Source organism: Rhopalosiphum padi, chromosome 2 (genome assembly GCF_020882245.1).
Source record: "Rhopalosiphum padi isolate XX-2018 chromosome 2, ASM2088224v1, whole genome shotgun sequence".
Classification (NCBI taxonomy): domain Eukaryota; kingdom Metazoa; phylum Arthropoda; class Insecta; order Hemiptera; family Aphididae; genus Rhopalosiphum; species Rhopalosiphum padi.
The window spans coordinates 37340816-37354932 of NC_083598.1; the positions used below are offsets into that span (position 1 = coordinate 37340816).

The window sequence follows — 14117 nt, forward strand, 5'->3', positions numbered from 1 at the left end:
GAGTATAGACTGCAGTATTAAAGAAGTTATAGGCGGATTCAAAATTTCAAAACCACTACGTGCTCAATGCTCATAAACCGTCGAATTCTTACATATATTTTTGGTGTGCATATTCTGCCTGCAAAGTCTGCGTTCATAGTGTTCATACGTCATACCTACGTGAATGCAAGCACTCTGTATACGGCTTACCTTCAGGGAAATCCGACATTCGGACGTCGGCGCCGGTTTCGCTCAATCAATATCACGGTTATCTACTTAGATTACTGTGGTCAATATACATATTCGATAACTAAATTATTATTTAATCGCACGTCCTTTATTATTTTTTAGTTGCGCATCGCAATCACCGTTGACTCACGGTCCTTTTAACTCGACGGCAAGTACTGCAGTACAAGTTGTTTTTCATTACAACAATATATTATCGAATCATCAATCATTATTACATTAGGTAATGGGTGCTCAATAGCTATTAGTTGCAGTGCATATACTTTATTTTTTATAGTAATAATTATATTGTTATTATTCGATTTCGTTGTTTATCTCACGCGTATACGTAATCCAACACAATATTTTGGCAAGTCCGATACGATTTCCGTTTAACTCGTATGACGGTCAGTACCTACGCATAACATATTATTATTTACTTAGGTGCTATTTATGCGAAACATTACTATAAACTGAATAAGCGGACGTCAAGTTCGCGGAAAACCGTCGGCTCTATATAAAACGCCTATTTCCTAGATTTCCGATAGAAAACTCTCGCGTGTTTATACATTGTTGTGACTTTCCGAGACTAAACAATTAACAAATCACGTTTTTTTTTTATTTTCAACATGTTACTATATTATCGGTTTTATTTATCGAGTATAATAATATTATTACAATATACCTCAACCGGCTCAACCTCGGGTTCTATTATTACGCGTGTACACCGGCATCGTACATTGTGATGAGATTTTTAATTAGTCGTTGTTATAATGAGATGTATATTACATACATTATGTATATGTACGTTGATTTTTTTGCAACAGAGTTCGGTTCGTTTGACGTGCGTAAATGTGAAAATTTTTTATCTCCAATGTACATGTATGTATATGGTTTTTTAATATACAATATTAATTTAGTCGCGTGTATGGTGTATTGGCGTGTCGATACGGGCGGCAGCGCGTAAATAGTATAACGAGCGTGTAATATATATTATATTGTTATGTGTGTCGTCACTGTGTAAGTTGTGCAGTTGAATTCTAGGCCTAATAATAAACTGCAATTTGATGAACAGGGCGGCGAGGCTACGGAATTGGGTCAGCCCATTTTATATTATTTAAACGATGACAAAATAATTGTGCTCGCAAAAACATTTAGCAAGACAATAAATAATAAAAAGAAAAATTGTTTTCGGGTCATACGACATACATTATACTTAATATTGTTCCATCGGTTTAATATAACACACACACACATATATATATAATACACGAGTTAGCTGGTTTCCCTGGCACAGTGACACCACAATGTTCAAAATTCAAATTTTTTTTTGCTTTTTATTGTACTATTTTGAATCACGGATTTCAGCTATAGTAATTACATTATTTATTTATTTGTTTAGTATAATTATATAAGCACGTCATGCTGTTAGATTACATTATAATATTTAGACAGTTTGAAGTATGACATATTGTACAGCAACTGCGTTGGGAAACTGCCGACCGCGAAAAATACGAGTATTATGCGCGTTCGACATAATACCGGCCATATTTTGTCGAGTCTCGAAAGTCGGTTAACTCGACGTTAGCCGATTTCACTGTAATGTATGGGAAAACGAATGGAAAATTTCTGACCATGTTATAGAAATCGTAGCGACAAAAAAAAAAACCCAACCGAGGTCTTATACACGCGGGTTGCAGCAGTCGTCGACATTATCGCGGTGTCCAGCCGATTATATATATGATGACCTCGCTATCGACGCGAACACTTCCTCCTCCTCGTTCGGTATAGGTACAACGTATATTATATATATTTGAATGCATATTATCATATATATTATGCATGTATTAGTACATCGGCTATTATAACCTCCATCATACCGCAGCTCACAGTTGAAGTTGAGATAAAAAAAAAAAATTAAACAAAAACCGCGGTTTGTTCGATATATGTTTTTTTTTGTTTTCCGCTCTCAGTTTTGGTGTAAATTTCGTCGACTCCGCAACCTTAACCCATTATCGCGATATATACACGAAGTATATACGGTGCCAAGGCGCGCGGCAGACCCTCAGCCAATGTTTTTCTAAAAAAATAATGTTTTTGCGTCGTCCCCGCGTGTAAGTTTAAACAAACCGTGCCAAATAATCGTTAAAAAACAAACCTCTTCGGAGCGTCCCAATTAGCGTAATTACCAATATAGCTACGTTCTACGACTGCGACCGCAGCAGTGAATTGAAAATCATCGTGGTTTTTGGGGTTTTGTCATCGCGATATTCGTCGTAGCGACGAGGTTTTTCCGGAGGACTTTTCGATGGGTTCGCACAACAGAGCTATGCTAACCTAACCTAACCTGGAGGAGGGAGACAAAATGTCACATAGGCCTTGGCTGGTTACCTCTTCCATCGTGTATAATATATAATGATATAATATAATGTTATTCACAAAGGGGAAACACACACACACTCGCGTGCGCATATATTTATATATATAGATTCATATATAGATTCGAGAACGTGATTTTAAAAGGTCTTCTCTATAACAGCAATGCTCCTACATAGGTATTATGTGAAGTACTCGTGTGTATGTGTGTGTATGTGTGTGTGCTGCAGGTAAATTTGCACGCCGTAGCCTTGTGCAACGCGGCGGCAAACGGCCGTCGGATTTGCATTTATATACGTTTCGCGCAAACACGTTATATGATGACAACGTGGGACTGGCGGCGGCAAATGGCAATTGCAGAGTACCTATGTATTACTCTATTATATTGTACGCGACGGCTGCCACAGCTGTCGAAAATCAACGACTTGTTAATAATAATAATAATAATAATAATGTTAACCACGGAGTATTGCGGACACTTAAATTATATATTATATTATTATATAGATACGTAAGTACAAGAATATATTGTTGCGACGGGACACACCCTTACGTAACGACGAAGAGCATAGTTATTATCATTATTATGTCTTACGCCCTCCGCCGCCGCATATATACTGCTGTAAAACCTGTTGTGCGCTGCGGAAGGGTTCGGCGACGTTTCCGAGGGGGCTGCAGGCGGCGGCGGCGGCGACAGTGATGGTTATTACACAACGGCGTGAATCGTATATTGTATATACTTACTTACATACACCATACACGCTTATACAAACGGATACATAATATATTGCTAATATAACTATTACTTTAAAACTTTACAAACGCGGTCACGCGTCCGTGACATGTGTATCGCGAATAGAGACGGCTGCTGCTGATGATGGCCTCGCGCGACGTATTCTCCTGCGAGCAGCATGATTATCACGATTTACTATGATTTAAAATATTAGATGTAATACATAAAATTGTAGATCAAAGCTGGTAAAGCTGGTAATACACCACATAGTCTAATACTCTAATGTATCTGTAAACGACGGGGTTCGATGTAGTTCGAACAATGAACACATATTGTATAATATAATGCGATGAGGATAACGATAAATACCGTACACCGCGAAACAGTAGGAAAACCGAATTGTAGTTAGTTTGATTTTCGCTCCACATGTGTTTGCAATGGGTAAAACATAGGTCGAACACCGGAAAACGATGAAAAATATATAATTGCGTATATGTCATACATTATATAATATACATTTTCTCGGTTGTACGAACAAAATAGTTGAGGGTTGAGTGTTGGGACATATTCCGGTCGGACAAATAAAACCACAGTGTATGACCAGCTGAAACGATCGTTATAATACACCACACATATCGTACACATAATATATAAGTTAAATTAGCCTACAACTTTGTTCAGTTATACCGTTTAAAATTTTAAATTGAAACATTCTACATGTAAATTTAAGTTGATTTTCAGAATTTATAAATTCGTCAAAATAAAGTTATGATAGAAATTAACGTCGGCGCAATTCAGCCAATACTCGTTGTTCCATCCACTTTAATCCCCACTTAAGGAAAATAAAATCAAAAACTCATCTCGAACTCGAATGCGCAGTATTCGACATAATACAGTCTTATATTAAATTAATTATAATATAGTAATGGATGTCATGAATCAGTGCGAATATCTTTTTGCCGCTGGTTTTTTTCTATTTCGCAAATTTCGTGTTTTTAGGACGTTATACCGCGTACGGTCCGGACCGGATTTCGCGCTCCGACAACTCGATACGAATAATTTGCCAACAACCGAACCGGTCGCCTGTTTTCGGAACACCGAACACGTATTATATATATGCACGGTGTATATACTATGAATGTATATGCTGTGTGTAAATTAAATACAACGTGTATATATGTGCCCCGAAAGCGAATAACGGTGAGCGGTGACCGCACTTTCCCGGTGCCGATATGGCGCCGTTGTTTTCCCATTTTTTCCCGTCTGAATATGCAGTTATATCTCGTTCGACTTCGCAGCAGTGTGGACAAATCGCCCTGGGCGAGAATGTATATAGGTACACGAGGGAGCTTTGAAATTATTAATATATCTTTGTCCGTGACATTTATATCAGCAAAAAATCATTTACATAGGTATTTTATAATGGGTAATATTATTATATTAAATATAAATTACATAATTCCTAACTCAACACTGATGATTCACCAAGCATGTTCATCCCCAATTTGTTCTGTATAATCATGCATTTCTTCAAACTCTGATTTTTAGAACTTTTAAGCACACGCGCACCCACATCAGCATTTGCTGCTATGTCGGATTTCCAGCTTCTATTTCACCATGTGTCGTGTTGTTTCGTGTTTACCGTAAACGCATATCTGTGCGTATAGACAATAAATTGTCGATAACGTTTTATACTTCAAGTCAAATACATTCAGTTGTAGATACACGACGTGGTATATAATGGAAATACCCCACTTTTTTTAATGCGTAAGATAGCAAATTTACTTTTAGCAGTTCACGTTTATACTTATCTTACATTTTTTTTTTCTTATAATTTATTTTGTTTTATTTACAATCTATATTTAACAATGCAATAAGTAAATTTGATCGTAGAATTTTTGGCATGAGGAACATGATAAGTGAAAATATCCATTGATATTACTCTAGTTACATAAAACAAAAAAAAGTGTAATATTATTAATTTAGATTATTAGTCAGAGTTCAAGTGTATAAACCGTTCCTTTTTTTATCTTACATTTAATATAATATAGTGTATTGACCAATTATCAAAGTTAACAGTAACAACATTTGTTGTGGTTTGTCGGGGGTGTTTTTCCAATATTTTAATTTTTGAACGATGAATTATAGGTGTAGAAAATATTACAATATTTAAGAACACTCATAACTCGCTTCGAAATATAAATATAACGAAAACTAACTAGAACTACGAATCAAACATAAACTGCTAAGCGTATATTTCCTACACCAATTTAGTAAACCACTCGTAAGTTGGCAACAACAAATGAGGACGACATCTTTTCAATAAAGGCCTATTTCAATAAAGGTCATATTATTTCCATATAGGTACCCGAGGGATGATTTATTAAATCTATTGAATGATGAAAGCCGAAAGGGAGTACCACCCTGGTGAACGTGCTCGGCAAATCATTCTGCAGTATAGCATATTATAACTCGCTAAAGTATCTAGTTTCTAACTGAGAGAAAAATAAAAACAAAATATGCGTAATAACAGTATAATATTATACCTAATATATTAATATATACCTAGAGGAATCGATTACCTCGATCGACAATCAATAACAAACACACGTCCAGACACAGGTAAATCACAACATGTGTATAATATAACACAAGTATATATATATACATATATATGTGTCACGCTGTAGCATACTTTGTCGCATTACAATAATAATAATAATATATATAATATATACCTATGTATAATATTATGCGACCCACAAATGCAAAACGCAGTTTGTTTTCGACATTGCGCGCAATATTCCAATGTTTCACTTGTGCGTAAAAGACGCACTTATAAGGTGACTATTATGTACATATTATACCTACCGCTGCAAGTTTACAATATATAATGTGTATATTAATATATTATATAGTTATTATGACTACTGCTGCTGCGCGATTGTTATAATGTTGTCAAGCAGACGCGCATTATGTCATATTCATACATATATATATATATATACATTTAAAGTTTTAATTATCATCTGCACGCGAACAAATAGTGTTTTTTTCACCGTTAACTATAATAGCTGCAGCTTAATACGTTGTACAGCTATAATATCCACGATCCACCTACCTATACGGTAATAATATGTGTATACATATATTATATACGATTATTATCTGTAACGTTTTTGCCACCTGCAGCTGTTTTAATGACTTCAATTAATTTCTATACCTATACTATGTATATACATCAGCGAATTATATATTATAATTATTTATTTCAAGCGCTACCGTTTTTCAAACCATTTCCGTCGTGCTAAAATTTGCTAATTTTAAATATTAATTCGTTTTTAATACATATAATATAAATAATATATTATCTATTCTAATATTTAAACTATTAGTACCGTACATGGCCCACTTTTTACGATTATATAGGGTACCTATATTACGATACATAGTTCGATCTATTCAGAATTTAATATATTAAGCATATTGTGCAACGCGTATCATATTTGATTATGTTTTTATCATTGTTTGTATATATTATACACACTGAGGGTATACAATGTCATTGACGTAACCGTTTATTAAATAAGTCTGTAGGTGCTCATGTTTAGACTGCATAGTATATAGTATTGCAATAATATAATGACTATATATCTAATTAATATAGTATGACTGGATTTCCTTTAATCTGAAAACAATTGATAATTTATATATTATTTCATTCATTGTGTTATCATTAAAACGGCTTAAACGATTATTTTTGAAGTCATTTCAATATTTAAATCATGTTCAATTACGTTTGTATTGATACTTAAAATATCTACAATTATAGATTATTATTGTATTGTATAATATACTTGACGAAGTAAATTATTTTTTAATTCATTTTTAAATTACACGTCATACTATGAGGCCAGATCACCAGAGACTATACCTAAGAAACGTCATAAATTTATAAACTTTATAAAGATCAAATGTTATTTGCTTTTATGAAAGTAAATGAAAACATTCACTTGAAAACAAGTTGAATATAATGTATAAGAAATGCTTCGACCCAGTAAAATAATGGATTCTCAAACTGGTTTTACATTTTAAAATGTAATACGTTGATCAGGATTTAAAACCGCAGCTTGAGAAAAATGAGAATCGACTTGAATTTTTTTAACCAATAATTTTATATATCTCTATCCTCTAAATATTTAATAATTATTAATGTACAATAAAATAATAATATATAAAATCTATTTTTTTTAAACTTTCTATATTAAATAGACCTATTAAACCATATTATTGTATTACACATAGAAATAATATTCCTATCGAATGCTTTAAAATGTTGATTTAACAAATTAAAAAAGGGGTTTAAAATGTTATTATTATTATAATAATATAGTAGCATTGTTATAACATCTATATATTACAATAATATATCTACAATGAAATCGATGCGTATACGTCTATATAATATCTCCACTTGAATATTTAACATTTCAACATTTTGATACCGCATATATACTTCTATACGAATTATAGTTATAATTATTATACATGAATATACATAGTATATACGTCGTTTTGTTTTGTATATTTGTATTTCGTTACGTCAATGCGTATATTATATATACCTCACAGTCAGGGGGTCGGGATGGCCGGTTCACGAATTACAATTATTTAAAATACATATATCTACCTGCTATAATATGACGAGGGGAACCCTAAAATACGTTTCCGGATTATCGAATATTTTATATGTTTCGACTACGAATCCGAACAGTAACCGGCGCATAGGTATATTTAGAGCCGCGCAGAGGTTTGTTTAGGCATTTGACGCACGCACGGCGGTATGTGCGCACATGCGAGGGGTACCCATACCTTCGTGATAGAAAACAAACGCCGAAAACGTACGGCTGATAATAAAATATCATTTTCGTGCAGACAGGTATAATATAGTAGGTATATACGACAGCTGATATACATCGGTATTCGGTAATTCGGTGCACTATATGGGTATAATACGCGTATATGACAACTCAAACATGCAGTCAGACAACTAGATGGTGAATTTATATTGTATTATTATGTAAAAACTTTTTTTTATTTTTATTAAATGAGGTTTAAAACTCACTGGTGATGAGTTTAGTTGTCGTTTTCACATTTTATGGTTTCAAATGTTTGACATAATATAGGGAGGTATAATAAATACATTTTATTGTAATGTTCAAGGTATTTTTTATCAGACCAATGTACTTATGTACCTATTCATAATACAATTTTCCTTCTAAACTCATAGGTTAAGCACCCGATGGCCTAAAAGAAAAATATAGGAGGGGATATTTTATTATACAACCTTTGGCCGAGGGTATACTATACTGATGAACAAGACATAGGTATACGCACAAAACGCTAGCGGGCGCTTAGCACCCCTAAATAATTTGATTAATTATGTAAGCTATAAAAAACTAATAGTATTATACTGGTGTATTAATTTCTAAAATGCATTAATGCAACGAATTAAAAAATAACTACGAACTAACATAACATGAAAATGATATTCAAACTTATCACTGATAAAGTGATAAATAATATTGAAAAAGATAACACGAATCAATTATTAAAAACTGAAAGTATTATTAATAGATAATATGCAACTGCAGAACACAGGAGAATATTGCACGTTTAGACGGTGTTGTTTATTATTTATTATTAATCTTATATTCGAATAATTGATTATCATCGTTATTACCCGATAAACACCGCTAACAAAATAATTTTTATATAATTTTAGCACACCCTAAATAATTTAAGGTCTATATAGTATTCAATACGCCTAATAATGAAATGTAACCAACATGGTATTGGTATATAATACGTAGGCAATGGCAGTGGTAGTGAACACCGCTCGCACAAAATATAATATAAAATATGAACGCAATAGGGTTGATTGTCGATAGTCCGTACGGAGGCAGATCCCGTCCACAATATGCACCCACAATATACACACACACACATAATAATATATATTGTAATATAATATAACATTGTTACAACGAGTACCCGACGCGTCGTGATTCAAGTCCCGTCTAGCCACCCCGCCGGCGCGGGGACACCACCGTTGAGGACTAGCGATGTGGCAACGTGGCGGCTGTCCGTCGGTGTGCCGGCGCGGACGGTAGCGGTGGAGTGTCGGCACAGGCGGTGGCGGCGCTCCCACCGGTCGTCGGCCAAAACGCCGCGTCGGTTCGCCGTCATGCGGCATCGTATATTCGTATCGCATTTACCGTCTCGCTCGCACGGCACTACGGTGTCTCACGTTTACGGCCAGTCGCTCATGCGGAGTCGCCCGCGCCACAGCTCGCTCGCAGCCGGTCGCAGTGTCGTTGCACTTTGCGCGTGACTGCAGTGTGTGTGAGCGGTCTGTCCGTGCCTGTTCCACTCGGCGCACTCTAATTCTGCTGCTCGTGCGGTCACACAGTCCCGTCCAGTCCGTCGCGACGCAGCGTTATTGTTTCTGTCGTGCACAAGCATAAACGTTTCGAATGTGCGTCGGTTGTCGCAAAGTACCGTCGTCGTTGTCGTCCACGGCAGGCGACCACCACCATCACCACTTACAAAGGCCACCGCTTTGGACACGGTCCCGGAAAATGATCAGGCCCACTCACCAGCCGTTCAGTTAATAACTCCGTTCGTCAACCCTACGTCTTTTTCCGACGTGGCCGCGACCACCAACTCGTCGTCGTCGTCTACCACCTAACCCGAGACGCGACTCCGCGCGCGTGTGTATTTATTATAATATATTATTTTTAATTTTTATTTGTTCTCTTCGACCGACGTTTTTTCCTCCTCGGCGGTCGGTTATGATATCGTGTTGAAAAAAAAATAAAAAAACTTTTTCCTCTTTTCGAAGAACCGCACCGTCGGACGTCCGGTATAATATTATAATTTATTATATAATATTCGTCGAAACATACACGAGGCTGTGATAGTGAAACTAGTCGTTAACGTAATATAATTTTAAAGTAGCCTATTGTATATCATACGATTATATATTATATTTAAGTGTGTGTATGTGTGTTTTTGTGCGTGTCCGATTGTGTTTCGTACCGTTTTAAACACACGGAACCGTTTTTCTCTCTACACAAGTGACACCAAATATCGGCACACACCGTCGTTATTTTCGTTACTCTCCCGAGCGGTGACGCTATGTGCTCTGCCAAAACAGTCACGTTTGGCGGGGTGGTGGCTTACCCGAAAGCCCCGGCCACCGGCACCATCGAACAGACCAAAGCGCGTTTCAATTGCATAGGCACGCTTAGGGACAGCTTGAAAATGGTGGGTAGCAACGGTTCAAAATTTCTAACCGTCCGTTTGGTTCGCAGCAAGCTTAGGAAGCGCGAGGAAACCGCCGTAGCTGCCGCGGCCACGGCAGCGGCCACAGCCGTCGCCACCGCCAACACTGCGATCAACAACAACAACAACAACAACAATGTTGACTGTCAGCTGCCCCATGCCCAGCCCGTCGACGTCGCCGTTGTCACAAACGTATCAGGTGACGTGGGCGATGCGCCCGTACCTTTACCGTTCCTCTGGCAGTATTCTGCCAAAAACGCTGCAGCCAAAAACACCAATGGGTATAACTCACCGTACAGGCTGTACAGCTCTGATCAGGTAATTTTAACACTTCTATTATTTGTTAGGTTTGGATTATTAATTATTAGTTTAGACTGTTTTAATTTAAAAGATAAAGTCAGTAGGTACTCACATATTATAACAATAATTGATTAAATACAAAGTACATTTCTAAATTTTTAATTTATTTTTAACGAGTACCTAACCTTTTCTCATAATTAATGAGTTCATTGAAAACATGAGATCATTAAATTGTGTTCATCTTATCTGCGTTCAAGTGGGAGAAATGTATTATCAAGACAAGGATAGTGTGTACGGAATACCTACACACCGTAGAAGGTTAAACATAGTTTGGTGCATACTACTGGTTTTGTAAGAACATAATGCATAACATAAATAATGTTATGGTAACCCACAATATTGCCTTGGAAATTATTTCAATGCGTTTCACTGTTTGTAAAATATGGATATATTTCCAAAGCTCCTCCATATGCTTAAGTCACTTTTAACCATTTCGTTTCCATGTAATTGACTGGATTTTAAATGAATTTCAGGACACATTGGTGTGCAGTGTACCCATCGAAGAAACCGCAGAGCACCGCAAGGGACTACGGAAAAACTTGCGAGGCAAGTGGCGAAGACTGGTGCACAAAAAGCAACAGCAACAGGACGCGTACAAAATACCTGCAGAACTGCGGGACCAGCTCAAACAGATATATGTGTACTGATTCTAAAAGTTTGTTTTTCCAAGACAATCCACAAAACCTATCAAATTTGCAATCTATAATTACTATATTATTATTTTTATTATATTTTTTTTTCTATGAAAGGACAAAACAATCTTGTATGTTTTTATGAATAACGTACCTATGTATAATAAATTTTCATTCCTCTTAGAGAATTAAGCTTAATTTGTATTTGATTTCACATACTAAACAAAGGAAATTGTTGACCCATTGAATGTCCCACTTTTTGATAAATTAATGATTGAAAAAATACCGTACAACACTATTTTGGATTTGTTAAAAAATGTAGACTGTTAAATGAAAAACTGGCAGTCTTAATGTAGGAAGAAAAATCTGGTGCCATTGTTTTTAACATCATTATATTATTACTTATTATTTTTGTTTTAAATTCGTGATATAGGTATTAATTAATATAATTTAATTTATACACAACTATTATATTAAACATGATAATATAATACTTGTGGTAGGTAGGTAATGTACATATTAAATAGTTAAGGCCATACCTAATATAGTTTTAGTAAAATACTATTAATGAAATATTACTTATGTAGAACTTCACATTATAATTTAGTAGTATTTTAAATTGAAAACTGTGAGCTTCTTTTATGGTGATAACATAAAATAAAAATAAATTAAAAAGACTTAAAATTGTATCCCTTATTGCTCTTTTTGCCAGCATTGTATATTTATTATCCAAGAAATAAAATGTTTTTTGACCAATTTTTATATGAACTGTGTATAATCATAAAAGAATAAAATACAACTGGTAAAATTATTTTATAATTTTGAGAATTGAATCTGCTCAGAAACATCAAACACATTTTACTGGAACATAAATATATTTTTTAAAAAAAAAATCTTTCCTATCTAGCGGAAAAAAAATAATATTGTGATTTTTGTCTATGTAATTAGTATGTAATATGTATGGTATTAACTGATCTTTGTGTATTTTATTCTATTTGTACCTAGTTAGTCTTACATTTTCAATCTGAAATATATAAAGCAAAATATGTCTAGAATTGTATAGTATTATATATATATATATAAATCACTGTTCAATATTACAATATTACATTGTTTTGACATTATAACATTTATAACTGATACCATTTGAAAATCATATTTTTGCTCATGATAATTAAGAATTGTTTTGTTTTAAAAACAATGTAAATAATCAATCATCAAATTTGTCTCCATTTTATGATTAGTTTATTTATTATGTTATGTATAATAGATCGTTTTTAATTTGAACAATAATTTTTGCCTACAAATCGTTTGGTTTTTTAAAGTTTTTTTTTTATCGGCCTGATATGACCAACGGATTTAAATAATTTTTGCACGTAAACAATTTTAAATTGATAATCGCATAATTGTTAATTTAAATCTGCTTGTGAAATGTAAAAGAAAGTCGTGGCCTATACTGTTATTTAAAAATTTTCTATTGTCAAATCTGTTCTTAATAATGATATTAAAAATTAAAAAATAATAACGAATAAACATGTACTTTGTACATAATTTTCAATGTACTAATTCTAGTATTTTTATTTCATTATTCCATTGTGCTTAAATACGTTTAGAGAAAGAAAAAACAATATTTGTTCAAGGAAAAGTACCTGTTAAACGTCATTACAAAATCAGCTGTTCGGTTTGTATTCTATACACGTTCGGAGAGAAAGTCGAAGTAGGTAGGTGTTAGTTTTTATATTGTTACAGCACAAGCACATAATAAAAATAATATTATTATTGTACAGCAAATTTTAATGGATACAATTTTACGATAAAGTCGTTTAAGTATTTTTGAGTATATTATATTATTCGTAGTTCGTATGATAAATAAATCGTCCGACAAGCTCCAAGAGCTGAAAAACATCGTTTCACTACATCGCGGTTGAGCACATTAGTGTACCTAGGTACCTATTACTTAAAAATCGTATAATTATAATAATATGTTGCCTAACGATTTCCACTTTACCTTGATAAAATATTGCTCTCGAATAATAATTAACATTTAAACGTCTCAAGACCAACTATATATATATATATACACCGAACAGCGTTTAGCACCTATACTCTGTAGAGCGTACCTACTTATGGTAAAGTTAAAATTCCACGTTTTAATAAGTATGTTAATCAATACGTCATTTAAATATCACTTCGGAACTCCAGACCAATTTCAAACTCCATTATGTGTCGAAAACTTAGAAAAATTGATCAGTTGGACGATTAGTCTGTACAAGTACACCAATATAAAATACATATTATGAAACGTTATTGCGGTAGGCACTTGTACAGGTACACATATTATATTATGGCAGTACACATAGGTAGTAGGTACCCGATGTAGGACAGCTGCTGCCTGCTGGTGTGCCTATTGTATAATGTATAATATTCGCGCGTTATTATATTTTTCACATTTTATTTTTAGTACA

General features: G+C 34.3%; 1 protein-coding gene across 5 annotated transcripts in view; it reads left to right on the forward strand.

Moving 5' to 3' along the window:
• The window catches only part of LOC132919331 (uncharacterized), a 121955-nt gene extending 108737 nt beyond the window's left edge, over positions 1 to 13218 (forward strand). For all 5 annotated transcript variants that reach the window (XM_060980857.1, XM_060980858.1, XM_060980860.1 and 2 more), the window contains 2 exons: positions 10690 to 10978; positions 11494 to 13218. In XM_060980857.1, coding sequence (XP_060836840.1) covers positions 10690 to 10978; positions 11494 to 11667 — 463 coding nt within the window. In that variant the 3' untranslated portion in view covers positions 11668 to 13218. The remainder of the gene's footprint in view (positions 1 to 10689; positions 10979 to 11493) is intronic.
• Positions 13219 to 14117: the final 899 nt, after the last annotated feature.